The 14,908-nt window shown below is 34.1% G+C and overlaps 1 protein-coding gene across 1 annotated transcript in view; it reads left to right on the forward strand.

The window, feature by feature from the left end:
• LOC118197742 (uncharacterized) overlaps positions 1-3,991 on the forward strand; it is an 84,261-nt gene extending 80,270 nt beyond the window's left edge. The window contains exon 18 of the mRNA XM_035369283.2: positions 3,777-3,991. Coding sequence (XP_035225174.2) covers positions 3,777-3,897 — 121 coding nt within the window. The 3' untranslated portion in view covers positions 3,898-3,991. The remainder of the gene's footprint in view (positions 1-3,776) is intronic.
• The last annotated feature ends 10,917 nt before the right edge of the window (positions 3,992-14,908 follow it).

Here is a 14,908-nt window from a genome sequence, read left to right on the forward strand (position 1 = left end):
GTTGATTTTTTATTTTGAAAGCCACTTGATTTTTGATATCTGAGTACTGTATTTTAGCCTCTTGAAACCATTGCTGAAAACAGAACTAGTATATTTACTTAAATTATCGTTCCTTATATTTCTTCTAGTTTTTGTAGCATACGATCAAGAAACTTTTGTTTTTAGATATTTTTTTAACTTTTTCCCTCAGTTCAAAAAACAAACAAAAAATTTTTTTAATGCAGCTATATTTTTGAAAGTATAAATTATCATTTGCTACTTGACAGTTTTGTTTTCTTGCAAAATTTGTTTTAAAGAAGAAATGGATGGAAGGCTATGTTTATGTTCTTTCTGAAGAAAATTTTTCATATCTAATTATTACAAAATGCTGTGAAAGCCATGGTTTTTTTTTATATCTAAAGCTACGATAGGTAATATTGTCAACAATAAAGGCAGGGAAACATCAAAATTTAGTTTTAAGTTGAAAAATTGTTTCAAGTACATATTCAAGGAGAAAATGGAATGTTGCAAAAGTAGTATTTAATATTAAAAGAAAATACACCAAGTCAAAGGATTAGGTTTATCAAAATCATTCAGTCAAAGGGTTATCAAAATCATTAAAGTGCTCAGTGTCAACTGTAAGCAAAATGATTAATGCTGATTTGAATCTTGAAAAGGTGAAAAAACATAATGTGCATCATCTTTATCCACGACATATCGCAAAGTGCACTGCGGAGTTCTTTATCAGAAACATATATCGAGATAAAAATGGAAAAAATTTCACTATAGATGAATCTTGGGTGTACTTAAATGACTGCAATAAAAAGAGATCCATTTATTATCATCAAAGAAAAGAAAAAAATCTTAAAATATGGTTCAAGGAATGCAAAGAAAGTTTTTCTAAGGGATTCATGATTGTAGCTGGGTTTTCATATAACGGCAAATTAAAAATAAAGAGAGTGGAGAAAAATCATAAGATCAATTCCACATATTGTCAAAAACATTTTTATATCCAGTTTTCAAGCATGAAATATCTTCTCTTTACACACAGTGTGATCAATCAGTAGAAATGCATCAAGACAAAACAGTGACATGTCAAAATCTACTGTTAATTTTCTGGGAAAAAAAAATGGAACAAGAAATGGGTATCAAGGCCATACCCTTTACTCAGATCCTTGTTAAATCTCTTGATCTCCTGATGTCAAGAGTAACTTTGCACTTTTGGACTTATGTTTCAAGTATATTGTAAGTACTTATTGTACTACTTATTAATATTAATACTTATTGTAAATAGGAGAGTGGGTTGTCCAAGCATCGACCTACAACCTCCTTAGACTTGAAAGCTGTTTGTGAGCAATGGGATAAGATACCTCTTTCAATACTACAAAAGGTAGAAATACAGTGCAGAAAGATAGTGAAGATTAAGGATTATCAAACAGAACATTTAAAACATAAAAACGTTAGGTAAAATATTTCTGTAATTACAATGAAAATCGTCGAAAAAATGTGCGAACAGCTTCTGCAGCTACACAAGTAGCAATTTATTTTTCTATTTAATTTACTAGATACAAATAATTTAATAGATTAAAAATAATTACTACACTGGTTATCATAAATTAAGGAAAAATCACAAAAATAGCGATAACTCCCTCAAAAATAAGCCAAACCATGTAAAATTTGAATATGTTACCATGTACGAGTAGCTGAGTAAAACTTCGATATGCAAATAAGCGGTGCAGCTTTCAGAATATGTCATCTGCAAGGAGCATAAAAGTCCATGTTTGAGAGCAAACCCACATATTTCACTGTGACAGTGGCATCAGAAATCTGAGATAGCCAATTTGTAACAATGACCTCCAGGCATCATTTGCCTGCAGAACTACGATAGAGAGCCATTGGGAGACTAGAGGCAGGACAAAGTCAAACAGAAGTGGCCAGATGGCTAAATGTGAGTCCTTCTGTGGTTCATAGACTTTGGAGGCAATTTCAAACCACAGATTCGGCATCTAGGAGGTTCAGCCAAGGACGGCCAACTGCTACGATGAGCGCCGATGACTGATATTTGACATTATGTGCACGCAGGAATAGAACCGTTACTCCGACTCTTCTTAGATCCTCCCTTGCTGCAGCCACCGGAAAGTTTGTGTCAATGTCAACTATACGTAGAAGGCTTCACGAAGGTGGTCTGTATGCGAGGCGACCAGCCATTTGTGTGCCGCTCACGTCACACCATAGGAGGAACTGTTTTCAGTGGGCACGACAACATGTCCACTGGACGCCTGATCAATGGAGGGTGGTTCTCTTTACGGATGAGTCCAGGTTTAGTCTAGAAAGCGATAGTACGAGTTATTTGATATGGAGAGAACCTAGAACCCGTTATCTTCCGTCAAACATCAGTGAAAGAGACAGTGTCTGTGTTTGGGGTGGCATGTCTTTGGGTGGACACACAGACCTCCATGTCTTTCCAAGGGATATTGGACCTCCATGTCTTTCCAATAGATTTATAGAAATGAAATCCTTGATGTTTATGTGCTCCCATATGCTGGGGAAATAGGTGCAGGGCTCACATCGTAGATGATTATCTTCAACAAGGAAACAATTATGTGCATGGAGTGGCCAGCTCGATCCCCGGACTTGAATCTTATCGAGCACGTTTGGGATGCTTTAGGGAGATGTTTAGCTGCTCTCAATCCACCCCTCAAACCCTTGTTGCGCCTGCAACTGCTTTGCAAGAGCAATGGCTCTCGCTTCCTATGGAACTGATAGACCGCATAATTGAAAGCATCACACAGCGCTGAATGTGCTGTATTGCTTCTAGAGGCGATCATATTCCATATTGAAGGTACTTTTCCTATAGCAAACTGACACCTTCGATTTGTTCATTTTATACATGTGCTAATTTCTATACTACCATATTTGTCTGCTAATTTCTTTTTATGTTATTCGATACCTTACTATGTGCTGTATATTGTGGGTAAGTTTAATTAAATTCTACATGTAACTTTTTCAGTAATCGTGATTTTTCCTTAATTTATGATAACCAGTGTAGATAAAATAATTTACTAGATAAAATGGAATCATGGTGCACTTTGTGGAAGTGCACTCTTCTTAGTAGAATGCTACTAGCCCACTTATATCTTGTAATGAAGGACAGAAATATTGCAGTTAGTTAACAGTTACTAAATATTGCAGGTTATAATCCTTCCTTAGTTTGAAATTCAAATATTATAATATCTACATTATCAAACAAGTTTTAACTTTATAATAAAATTGTCTTTTTGTGTTTGCTTATTTGTAGCAAATTTTTATTCTGGAAATGAAGATGTATAAATACAGTAATGAATATTAGCATATCTTTGAGGATATGCTAATATTCATGCTTTTTAATTTGCTATATTCTTCCTTTAATTTCTTCTCAGAAATGATACATATAATTTTAGCTTGAATATCATATATAAAAAGGGGGAAGGTATGAATATAATATAGTTGTATTTTTTATTTTGAAGGTGCATAGCATTTGAGCCACTATGAAAATTTTCCCTTTTAGCATAACAGTTCAAACACACAAATTTCTTGATCTAATTTTATTTGATTGAAATTGATTTCTTAAACTTTAAAATTATTTTATATTAAAAAATTTAAAATAAAAACTACTTGCATATGTATTTTCTGTCTGCCTAGAAGAGAAATAAATGTTATTTAAAATGTCAGTAATTTGTAAAATTGGTCAAGTGTTTTCAAATTTTTTAACATCATGGTATAGTTAGCATATTTAAACTGTATATTTTCATTTTTAGCCAGGTGCAACCTCTGTTTAGATTTAACGAGGATGGTGTTGTATCTTTAAGCATTCCAGAAGTTCCTGATTCAACAGAAATGTCTGTTCTCCCAGAAGAAACTGTTACATTGTTTACTTAAGATGTGAAATCATATTAAACAAAATAAATCAGACTGGATAAACAGAGGAGCGTTCTTCCACACAACATTTATTCATGAACACCAAAGACGAACTGATACATATACATAATTGACATCACAGTTTCTTTTTACAAACAAACACTACCGCCATCTATTGGCAATCTAAAGATATATAATCCTAAACTTAACACTCCCTCCCATAACGTAAACGGATGCATCAATTTTATTGAACTTCAAGATTATAAAGTCTTTCAATTGGTCTTTTAACAACACCCTTATCTAACTGAATCTCACAAGATCTAATTCTATCATCTCTTCCGTGAAATAATTCCTTAATCCTTACAGCGTTTCACATTATCTTCTCGTACAACATCATTAATTTTAAACAGGGGAGAATTCTTTGGAGGTTTTGAAAACATGACTGATCTTAATTCTAACAAATATTCTTTATAAAACCTTTTCCAAAAATGCTCTAATGTTAATTGCCTATGCTTCCATCTTTTAATCAACTGAGATCTTGTAGATTCTAGTTTAGATTCAGGTGAAGGTAAAACAGTTAATCTAGATCCAGTTATAAAATGAGATGGTGAAAGAGGATCAGGTTCATTGTATACATAAGTTATAGGTCTAGAATTAATAACAGCTTCAACTTCAACTAAGACAGTATACAGTTCTTCATAATATAAAGAAGCTTTACCTAAGATACGTTTTAAACAAGTTTTTACAGATCTTACCTAACGTTCCCAGAATCCGCCCCACCAAGGAGCACCTTCTACAATAAATTTCCATTCAAACCCATTTTTACCAAGGAAATTTAGAACCTTTTCATCTTTACATAATTTATACAAATATTTTAATTCACGATCAGCAGTCTTAAAGGTTTTAGCATTATCAGAATATATAACTCTACAAATACCCCTACGTGCAAAAAATCTACGTAAGGCTTGAATGAAGCACTCTGTACTTAAATTTGATAACAATTCTAAATGGACTCCTCGAGTCACTGCAGAGGTAAACAATGAAATATACACTTTTGTACCATCCTTTAAATACAAAGGGCCAGCGAAATCTATGCCACATACCTCAAATGGTTCAGCTTTCTCCACTCGATCAGCAGGAAGAGGAGCCGATATCTCGTATCCAGCTTTAGCATTATATTTTTTACAAAATCTACAATCATGTAACACAGATTTTACAAAATGTCTGGCTTTTAAAATCCAAAATTTCCCCCTTACTTGCACTAAAGTTTCATTTACACCACTATGAAGTACCTTTTCATGACAATTCAAAATAATTAAACGAGAAAAATAATTATTTGATAATATTATAGGCTGAATTTCATCGACATCTAATGATGATTTCACTAATCTACTTCCAACTCCTTAACAACCCTTTTCATCCATTACTGGATTTAACCCAAACAATTTGGAATTATGAGACAATGGTTTTTTACATTTAACATCATTCAACTCTTCAAAAAAATACTCACTTGTGATAAGATAATCCAATAACACATAGCATTACATATTTCATTTTTGGTCACAGGACCAATCACTCTATTCTGTGACTTTAAATTATTAATGAATCTAAATACATATGACATGACTCTTAAAAGTTTACCTAAGTCACTAAAGTTTTCTATTTTTAACACAGGTTGTAAAGGTTGAACACTGCTAGTAACTTGAGTCACAACTCTTTCTTGAACACTATCTACTATGCTACAATGCTTGTTCACTTTAGGCCAATTTATTTTATCTTGATGAAGCCATGGAGGTCCATGCTACCACACTTGATCTACTATAAGATCACTCACTTTAACACCGCGTGTAATTTTATCGGCTGGATTATCTGAGCCAGGACAATGATGCCACATACTCAGGGATGTTTTGTCTTGAATTTCAGACACTCGATTTTGTACGAATGTTTTCCATCGCCGTGGTGAGTTCTTTATCCAATGAAGCACAATAAGAGAATCTGTCCATAAATGAATCTTAGCTTGAGTAAAATGCACATGGACTGTAGTTACAAGTCTTGCACCTAACACTGCTGCCATGAGCTCGAGTCTTGGTAAAGATAATTTTTTCAGGGGTGTCACTCTGCTCTTGGCTATCACTAAACTTGTTCCACAATATTTTAAGCTACGGAATTTCACGTACACTGCTGCTCCGTAAGCACTTTGAGATGAATCACAAAAACAATGTAGTTCCAGTGTTTCATCAACATCACGAAAATACCACCGAGGTATCTGGATATTAGGTAGATCACATAGTTGCCTATACCATTTATTCTACTTGTCTTGCAATTCTGGTGGGATAATTTCATCCCAATCAACACCTTTCAGCCATAAATCCTGAAACAGAACTTTTGCTTGAATAACATATGGAGCAAGAAACCCAACAGGATCGAAGATTTTTGAAGCAGCTTTTAAAACACAGCGTTTTGTTTGGTCATTTGACTGGATGAAATCAATAACGTCTTGTGCATTAAAACAGAAGATATCCTTAATTGTATCCCATTGAAGTCCAAGAATCTTTGAGGGGGAATCACAGTCAGGCAATTTAAAGTTAACGAAGTTGTCACTTGATTTATACTGGTTTTTTACAGTATCCGAATTAGAATTCCATTTGGTCATTGGTGCCTTTTTCATTATATCATTGGCTTCATGATATATCTTTATAGCTTCCTCCTCCGTATCTGATCCACAAATAAAATCGTCAACATACATGAAGTTTTCTAATTTTCTACAGTTCTGGGATGGATGTCTTCAAATTTCTTTATATGATGCTTAATGCAAGCGCTCAGCAAAAATGGACTTGATTTTGCTCCAAATATTGCACGACACATCCGATAAACTTGAATTCTCGGATTGCTCAAACTTGAATTCTCACCAATCCACAAAAATCGCATTGAATCCCGATCTTCAGGTGCAACAGAAATTTGTAAAAACGCTTTCTCAATATCTGACGTAAATGCAATTCGATGAAGTCGAAAATTTATTAAAACTTTCAAAAGTTCAGGAAGATGATTTGGTCCTTGTAGTAAATTATCATTTAGAGATTCATGATTTTTTTCCTTTGAAGAAGCATCATAAACAATGCGAAGTTTCGTAGAATTATGATCTTCACGGATGACAGCACGGTGAGGTATGTAGTAAGTTCGTCTCCCAGATGGAGTACCAAGATCGACCTTTTCTATGATTTCTTCCTTAAGCTGATAGTCAATCACTTCTTTATATTGCGCATAAAAGTTCAAGTTTGATTTAAATTGTTTGATCAGATTTAAGAACCGTCTTTCAGCATTGTTAAAACTGTCTCTTAAAGTCACATTCTGATCTTTCCATGGAAGTCTAACTTCGTATCTATCACCCTTTTGTGTAATCGAGTTGTTAAATATTTGCAAGGCCATTTCATTTTGTTCTTCGTCAGAAATATTTTTAATTCCTATAGATTCAATATTCCAAAACGATTCGACGCTTTTTAGAAGTTTCTCTTCTACACTTACGTTTAAACACGCATCATGGATTTGAAAGTCTGATAAAGGAAATTTGCCTTGTATACACCACCCAAACAAGGTTTTCATAGCTACGGCATTTCTGTTTATCCTTTTTATTTCTTCGTTTGCTATTTTCCACATAATGTCCGCGCCGATTAAAACGGAAATATTATTCATTCCATCGGCGCCGCCGCAGTCTGTCAAAGTGACGCCGAATGCTTGGAGTTTGGATTTGATTTCTACATCTGGTACTCGTATATCGGCATTTGTTATGACTGGCATTTCAATGACTTCGAGATTTATGGATTTTTCAGGGTCATTAATATTTCGGAGCGTAAGTTCAACTTTCTTTCGACGCCAATATTTCCCGTTCTTTTCACCGAAGGTATGTAGATTTAAAACAGTTTGTCCTTTCACTGGTAACTGTAATTTTCTTGATAAATCTTCTCGAATTGCAGAGATTTGGCTACCGCCGTCAAGAAGACATCTCACAATACAATTCTTATTTCTGCCCTCAGCCACAGCATACACCGTTTGAAACATAATATTAGATCCAGTTTTGGCAGAAGAATTTTGAACAATTTCCGCCGATGTTTCGGTTTCCTTATTTTTTGCACTGGAGACAGCTGATGCGGGATTCACACACACACTTTCATGATGTTCACCGCGGCACTTTTTGCAGGAAAACTGTGTGTTCTTACAGTTGATAGCTAAATGTTTACATCCAAAACACAGAAAACATTTTCCTGTACGTTTCAAAATGTTGCGTTTTTCATCAGCATTCACCTCAGTACATTTATATTTCGTATGATCTTCTTTGTCACAAAATACACATTTGTATCCAATTGTTGATAAAGCTGAAGCAGTCGGAACTTTCGGTTTATAATTCGGATAAACTTTCGTGCGTTGTTCATTTTGACGAAAGTATGGTTTCTGATTCGTTTTCGCAGAGTTCATTAAACTTGCAGCTTCTCGACAGTTAACTTCCTTTTTTAAGAATTCGATAAGTTCCTTTATATCAAATCCTGCTTCCATATTTCGACTTCGATTAAATTCCAAATTTAATTCCTCTGGAAATTTCTGCAAAATGATAGGACAGAGAATATTTCCATAACTTCCAGAAGTAAAGTTTAACGATTCTAAACTTCGAATGTTGACTTCGCATTCATCGTACAGCTTACGCAGTGCTTTAACATTTGAAATGTTTCCCACTGGTTCAAGGGATAATAATTTATTCATATGCGAGGTGATAACAGCATCTTGTCTTCCAAAACGTTCTTTCAATATTTCTATTGCGGAATCATAATTCTGGTTACTTAAAGCGAAACCGAAAATGGCAGCTAAAGCACATTACCTCCAAGTAAGGATTTTAGGTACGCAAATTTTTCAGTTTTTCTCAATCCACCATGATTATGAATTGTATTTTCGAATTGGTTCCAAAAGTCTAACCATTTACACGAATCTCCGTAATAAGTTCCGACTTGCAGACGTGGCAACTTCACTGTTTTCGTTTCAACTGGAAGTGCAACATTAGCCGTTTCGTTCTGATGAACTGTTCTAGAAGATTCCGAATTCTTCTTCAAAAATCGTTGCATTCTTCCTCTCCATATAACAGTTTTATCCTGGTATTCTTGACTTAAGGTAACTTCATTTTCAATCTCCTCCGAAGTTACTTTCGTTTCTATTTCTGAATCTAAACTTTTCAGTTCATTGATTTTCTCAATTAACTGTTCATATAAATCCTCGATTATCTCAATTTTCTCATTTAGCGGAATATTATTTGATAAATTCGATTCGACTTTGGTTATCAGTTTCGTAGTTAATTGTCTAGCAACCGATCGTTTCTTTTTCAAATGTTCAAGAACGCCCTCCATTTTCGAAATATTCAGTCTGTCGATTTTCTGGTTCGTAATAATCCCGGTTTGCAGGCACCATAAACAAAATATGTGTAAATCTCTAATAAATCAGACTGGATCGCAGTTAAAGTAATAAACAGAGGAGCGTTCTTCCACACAACATTTATTCACGAACACCAAAGACGAACTGATACATATACATAATTGACATCACAGTTTCTTTTTACAAACAAACACTAACGCCATCTATTGGCAATCTAAAGATATATAATCCTAAACTTAATACATATCATCAGGAATGCCCATCAGTTAATTGAAGCCATGAAGCAAGTGCTAATTCAGTGAAGTGATGTGTGTTTAGGAAAGCAAGGGAGTGAATCAGTTTTAATTCAGAAAGGTGGCAAATAAACTTGGCTGATACTTGAAACATAAGGATGTGTAGCTTTTTAGTAACATGAGAAAGTAAAAACAATCTTCCCAATAGTTGATAGTTGCAATCAGCAAGTTCTATCCGCTACAGAAAAGCTTTTAGTGAAAAATTGGTTCAGTTTTTTTTTTTTTTTTTTTTTACAACTTTCAAAATGAGCACAGTCAGTCAGATGCAAAAAATTTTTTGGTCCATGTATCATTTGGAAGGAGCAGAGATAATGCAAACAATGGAAATAGGGAGACTGAAAATGAAACCTTGCTGAAATGAGAGTTGGAATTTAATTGTCCAAAAGGTAATAACTCCCAAAATGTACAAACTATTATGATGGTTTTTGAAGACCAAAATGGGATATGTCAACTAATACATATTAAAGTAATTGGAGATCAGTCATTTATAGACACTTCTGTTGTACATGATTCTACACCAAATGGAGGCCACCAAATGCTGATTATACCGGTTAACTCTCCTGAAAATGGGAATGCCATGTCAGCATTATTAGATGATTTTACCTTAAATGATGAACATTCTGGCAATAGAAATATAGCTTTAGATCCCAGAACATTGGATGAAAATGCTGCAGTTCAGCAGTTTATGTTCCACACTTGTGCAAAAAGATGTATTAATATTAGAAGCCTGTTTCAGAATACTTCAGTTAATAAACTTTAGGCTCTGTCATGTCATTTCAGTTGTGATATTTCACCAACATTAATTACCTATTGTCCATGCATTAAAAAGTAGAACGTGTATTTTATCACTATGCTGTCTCTGGATTGAAAATAATTTCAAGCAATATATTTAATTTCTCATTATGCATTTTATGTAAGGATATTATTCACATTTCATCATGCACTCAAATGTTTTCTTCATAATCCATCTTGTAAATATTAAACTGTTATTTTACTTTTTAATATGTGATCATATATTTAAAGTATGACAAAAAATGTTTAACATGTTTATGTATAATTTTCTTGACTTTGGATAAATATATATTTTACATGAATTTTTTTACTCATTACAAATTTGGCTTATTTTATTTTACTTATTACTTTTTAAAAATTGATAGCAAAAAGGCTTCTTGGTCAATTTCATTTTTATTTAATTAAAATTTGGGAATACACTGAAACTTCAGATTTCTATAAATATTAGAAACTTTAGTTTTACTTTCAATAGGACTAAAAATAGTCCTATTTTCATATTTGAAATTGCATGAAATTTAACCAAATGTATTAAAAAAATTGGATGTAACAGATTATAGCATTAATCAACATTTTCATTAGCTAAATGAACATTAACAGCATACACACAGGAGATGAAGCGAAGAGTATTCATATGAATCTATATGTATAGCAGGGGAGGGAGAGACAGATTGTGTTATCACGGCACACCTCGATAAGAGCGAAGTACTCATTCGTCTGGAGAAGCCATACTCTTCTATGCACATTGATTTACACAATATATAATAGTTGGATATTCAACATTAAAATTTAATTTGAGAAATCAACATAATTAAACTGCTTCTTCAGCACCCTCTGAAAGATTGATGTACTCTTTCTCAGTACTTGATAGTACAACGGTTTGTTGCTTTCATAATTCCCTTGTTATGGAATATCTAGCAAGTCTCAACGGATAACCTGTATAGGATTTTCTAGCATTAACATCAGAAGCCCAACTAGTATATCCAATAAGTGTTTTTCCAGTCTTTTGAAATTTTAGACTATAATCTTTAGTTCCTTTCAAGTAGCTATGAACATGCTTTTCAGTCAACCTCCAGGATTATTATTAAATTGGCTCGGGTGACTGATAGCATATGTAATATCTGGCGCAGTAAACATGGAAAGATACATAAGTGAACCAATTAAATGGTGGTAAGGTATATGGTTCATTTCTTTCTTTTCAGTTTCATGCCACATTCCTTTGTTTAATTTTACACTAGGATGTAAAGGAATTGCTACTGGTCGTATCTTGCATATTAAACCTTTGTAGAATGTTATCAACATATTTCTGCTAAGGTAAACTAATAGTATTATTATTTACATCTTGATTAAGTTCTGTTCCAAGAAAATAATGCAGTTTGTCTAGCTCCTTATCATGAAATTCTTTAGAAAGAGATAATCTGTTAAGTTCAGCAAATAAATCATAATTATTTGTTGCTGTTATTAAGTCATCTACATATAAAATTAGAATTAACTCACCAATGTTTTCATCTTGTAAACACACTTATTTGATTGTAATGATTTTAATCTTTTTTTTTTTTTTTTTTGTTGTTGTTGTTGTTGTTGTTGTCTAATTTTTCTTATCATTGTCTTACACTTTGTTTCAAACCATAAAGAAACTTTTGCGAAGCATAAGCATAGTCAGGATTATTTTTGTCTTCTTTTAGCTTGTTCCATGAAAATTTATTCTTTTAAATATCCATTAACATAAGACATCGCAAAATCTAGTTGATACATAGTAAGGTCTCTTTTAGCAGTATGCAATCTCAGTTCTTAATAGATCTTGCTCTGGCTATTGGAGCAAAAGTTTCAATGAGGTCGATTTCAGGTTCCTATGTAAATCCTCTGTCAACTCTGATTTTTCTCTTTTGAACTGTTCCATCTGCATTATATTTCATTCTAGGAATCCGTCAACATTGTTGAAACTTACTGAACAATTAATATTGCATGATCCGCGCATGCATGTTGACTCGAAACAGAACTTGATAGAAAGAGTAATGGACACGTAAAATGACACATGCAACATAAACTTTCCTTCTGTGTATTGTGTATATCTTCTGTTAGTAATGTAATGTGTATTAAAATATATTATTATTTAGAAGTGCTATTTTGTGATCAGTTGAAAGTTTGCAATTAATAAAACAGTCCCGATTTCCCGTTGGATTCTATGGATAAGGAAGATCCTCTGAAAAGGGAAGATTTTTACCTTTATACTTCTTGATATTTTTAACAAATTGACATCCCCTGCCGCGACGAGAGTGATTTAATTGAATATTGATAGTGTTGATTTTATGTATTTTGAATCTGAATGGCACTTTTATTGAATTCTTAAGACTTTATATGTTTTGATTCAATAAATGTCGCTAGAAAATATTACTAAATTCAAGAAAAAGCGAGGTGGTTTGAGAACGTTCATTACTAGACTAGAATTAGAAACACATAAGACTTCTGTTGATATAAATTTGCTTAAAACTGTTGAATAAGTTTGAATCTCTTAAAATAGCTGATTCTGAAATCGAAGATGTTTTGGAACCGGAAGTGGTAGTGGTAGTGGTAGATTTATGGCGCAAAGCTCTATAGGCCATATGCGCCAAACGCAGGATTCGTATTTCAGCATAAAAAGATAGTGAAATGGTGGGATGAAAATGTTAATTATGATTCAGATAATGACATATGCAATATAGATATAAAATCTTAAAATATCTGATTCATTAAAATTCTAACATAAAATCTCAAGACAAAAATCAAATTAAATAATAGAAACCTGTTTCTTTCAGGTAGTCAAACAAATTGGTATTGACCTCTCTTCCGATTAAACGATCGAGAGGCAGGTCGCAGTTATTAAAATACTTCTCACGAAGATTATTAAAATATGGAAATTCAATTAAAATGTGATAGACAGATAGACAAACATTACAATTTGCACAAACAGGCTCGTTTTCAGCTTTCAAAAGGTAGTTATGTGTTACTCTAGTGTGACCAATTCTAAGGCGAGTTAAAAGAACTTGTTCCTTACGATTGCAAGTAGTATGCCAATACTCTATTTTAGCCTTTACCCTTCTCAACTTGTTATCTATCTGAATGTCCCAAAGTTGTTGCCATTTATATCTGATCTTCCCTTTGATGACACAACAGATATCTCTAAAAGGGATGAGGCGGCCAGACGTTTCAACAGCAGATTTTGCTGTGATGTCTGCCAGCTCGTTGCCTTTTATTCCTGTGTGTCCAGGGACCCAGCAGTACATAATTTTATATCCACGACTTCTTAATTTAATATTTAGCTTCAGTACATCCACGATCACAGGATTCTCGGTGCTTGAAAAGGATTCTAATGCTTTCAGTGCACTGTAGGAGTCTGTATATATTATGAAATTTCTATAACATAGCGTTGACATATACAAAAGCGCATAATAGATAGCAGTCAGTTCAGTGGTTAAGACCGAGGAGGCGTCGTGTAAACGTCTGCCCTCCAAGTGGTCACCAATTATACAGGACATCCCAGTGTGACAAGCTGACTTAGATCCATCCGTATATACGGGAAGATAACTGCTGTAATTACGCCTGTGCTCAGCAAAAATTTGTCTGTATATGATGTCATTAGTCGTTGTTTTTCCGTAACTGTGGAAAATGTCAAGAAGCTGGATTTGTGCATTTTCCCAAGGTGGGATCTGAAAATGCTGTACTGCTTGTGGGGACATATCAGATAAGGAGAATTCTTCAATTAGAGAACGAATCCTGATAGGAAAATAAGGCACACAAGATGGACGTGCTTCAAATAAAAGGTCACAACTATCATCAAATAAACACAGTTTGTAAGGATGGTCAGGTTGAGACAATATATTAAAATACTGTAAAAGAGACAACTCCTCACGCCTCAAACGGAGTGATGCCTCGTGACAGTCAACATAAAGGCTGTGCACAAGAGATGTCCTGAAGGCTCCAGAACAAATCCGCAGAGCCTGATGATGAACAGGATCGAGTTTTAACAACACTGAAGACCGGGCAGTTCCGTAAACAACTGAGCCGTAGTCCAGTTTAGAGCGAATTAGAGCTCTGTAAATGCGAAGCATGGAGCAACGCTCTGCACCCCAGGAGGTGTTCGCCAGGACTTTTAAAATATTTAAAACTTTGGTACACTTTTTTCTCAAGTTAACGACATGAGGAAGGAAAGTCAATTTTCGGTCGAACATCACCCCTAAAAATTTTACTTCAGGTGCAACTGGAATTACAGACCCATTGAGGTATAATTCAGGCTCAGGATGGAGACCTCGCTTTTTACAAAAATTCACGCACACAGTCTTCTGTTTTGAAAACGTAAATCCTTGTCTTTTTGCCCAATCCTGGATCCTGTTCAAAGCGATCTGGAGCTGCCTCTCTACATGTCTCATATCCGCACCTCGACAGCTAATTTGTAGATCATCAACATATAAAGATCCTGTAATGGTGGGAGGAAGTTGTTTTAATACAGAATTTATTTTTAGGCTGAACAGAGTTACACTAAGCACACAGCCTTGAGGCAC

The sequence above is a fragment of the Stegodyphus dumicola genome, chromosome 3 (genome assembly GCF_044657685.1).
Source record: "Stegodyphus dumicola isolate Sdum_Otavi_A_Nest chromosome 3, ASM4465768v1".
Classification (NCBI taxonomy): Eukaryota; Metazoa; Arthropoda; class Arachnida; order Araneae; family Eresidae; genus Stegodyphus; species Stegodyphus dumicola.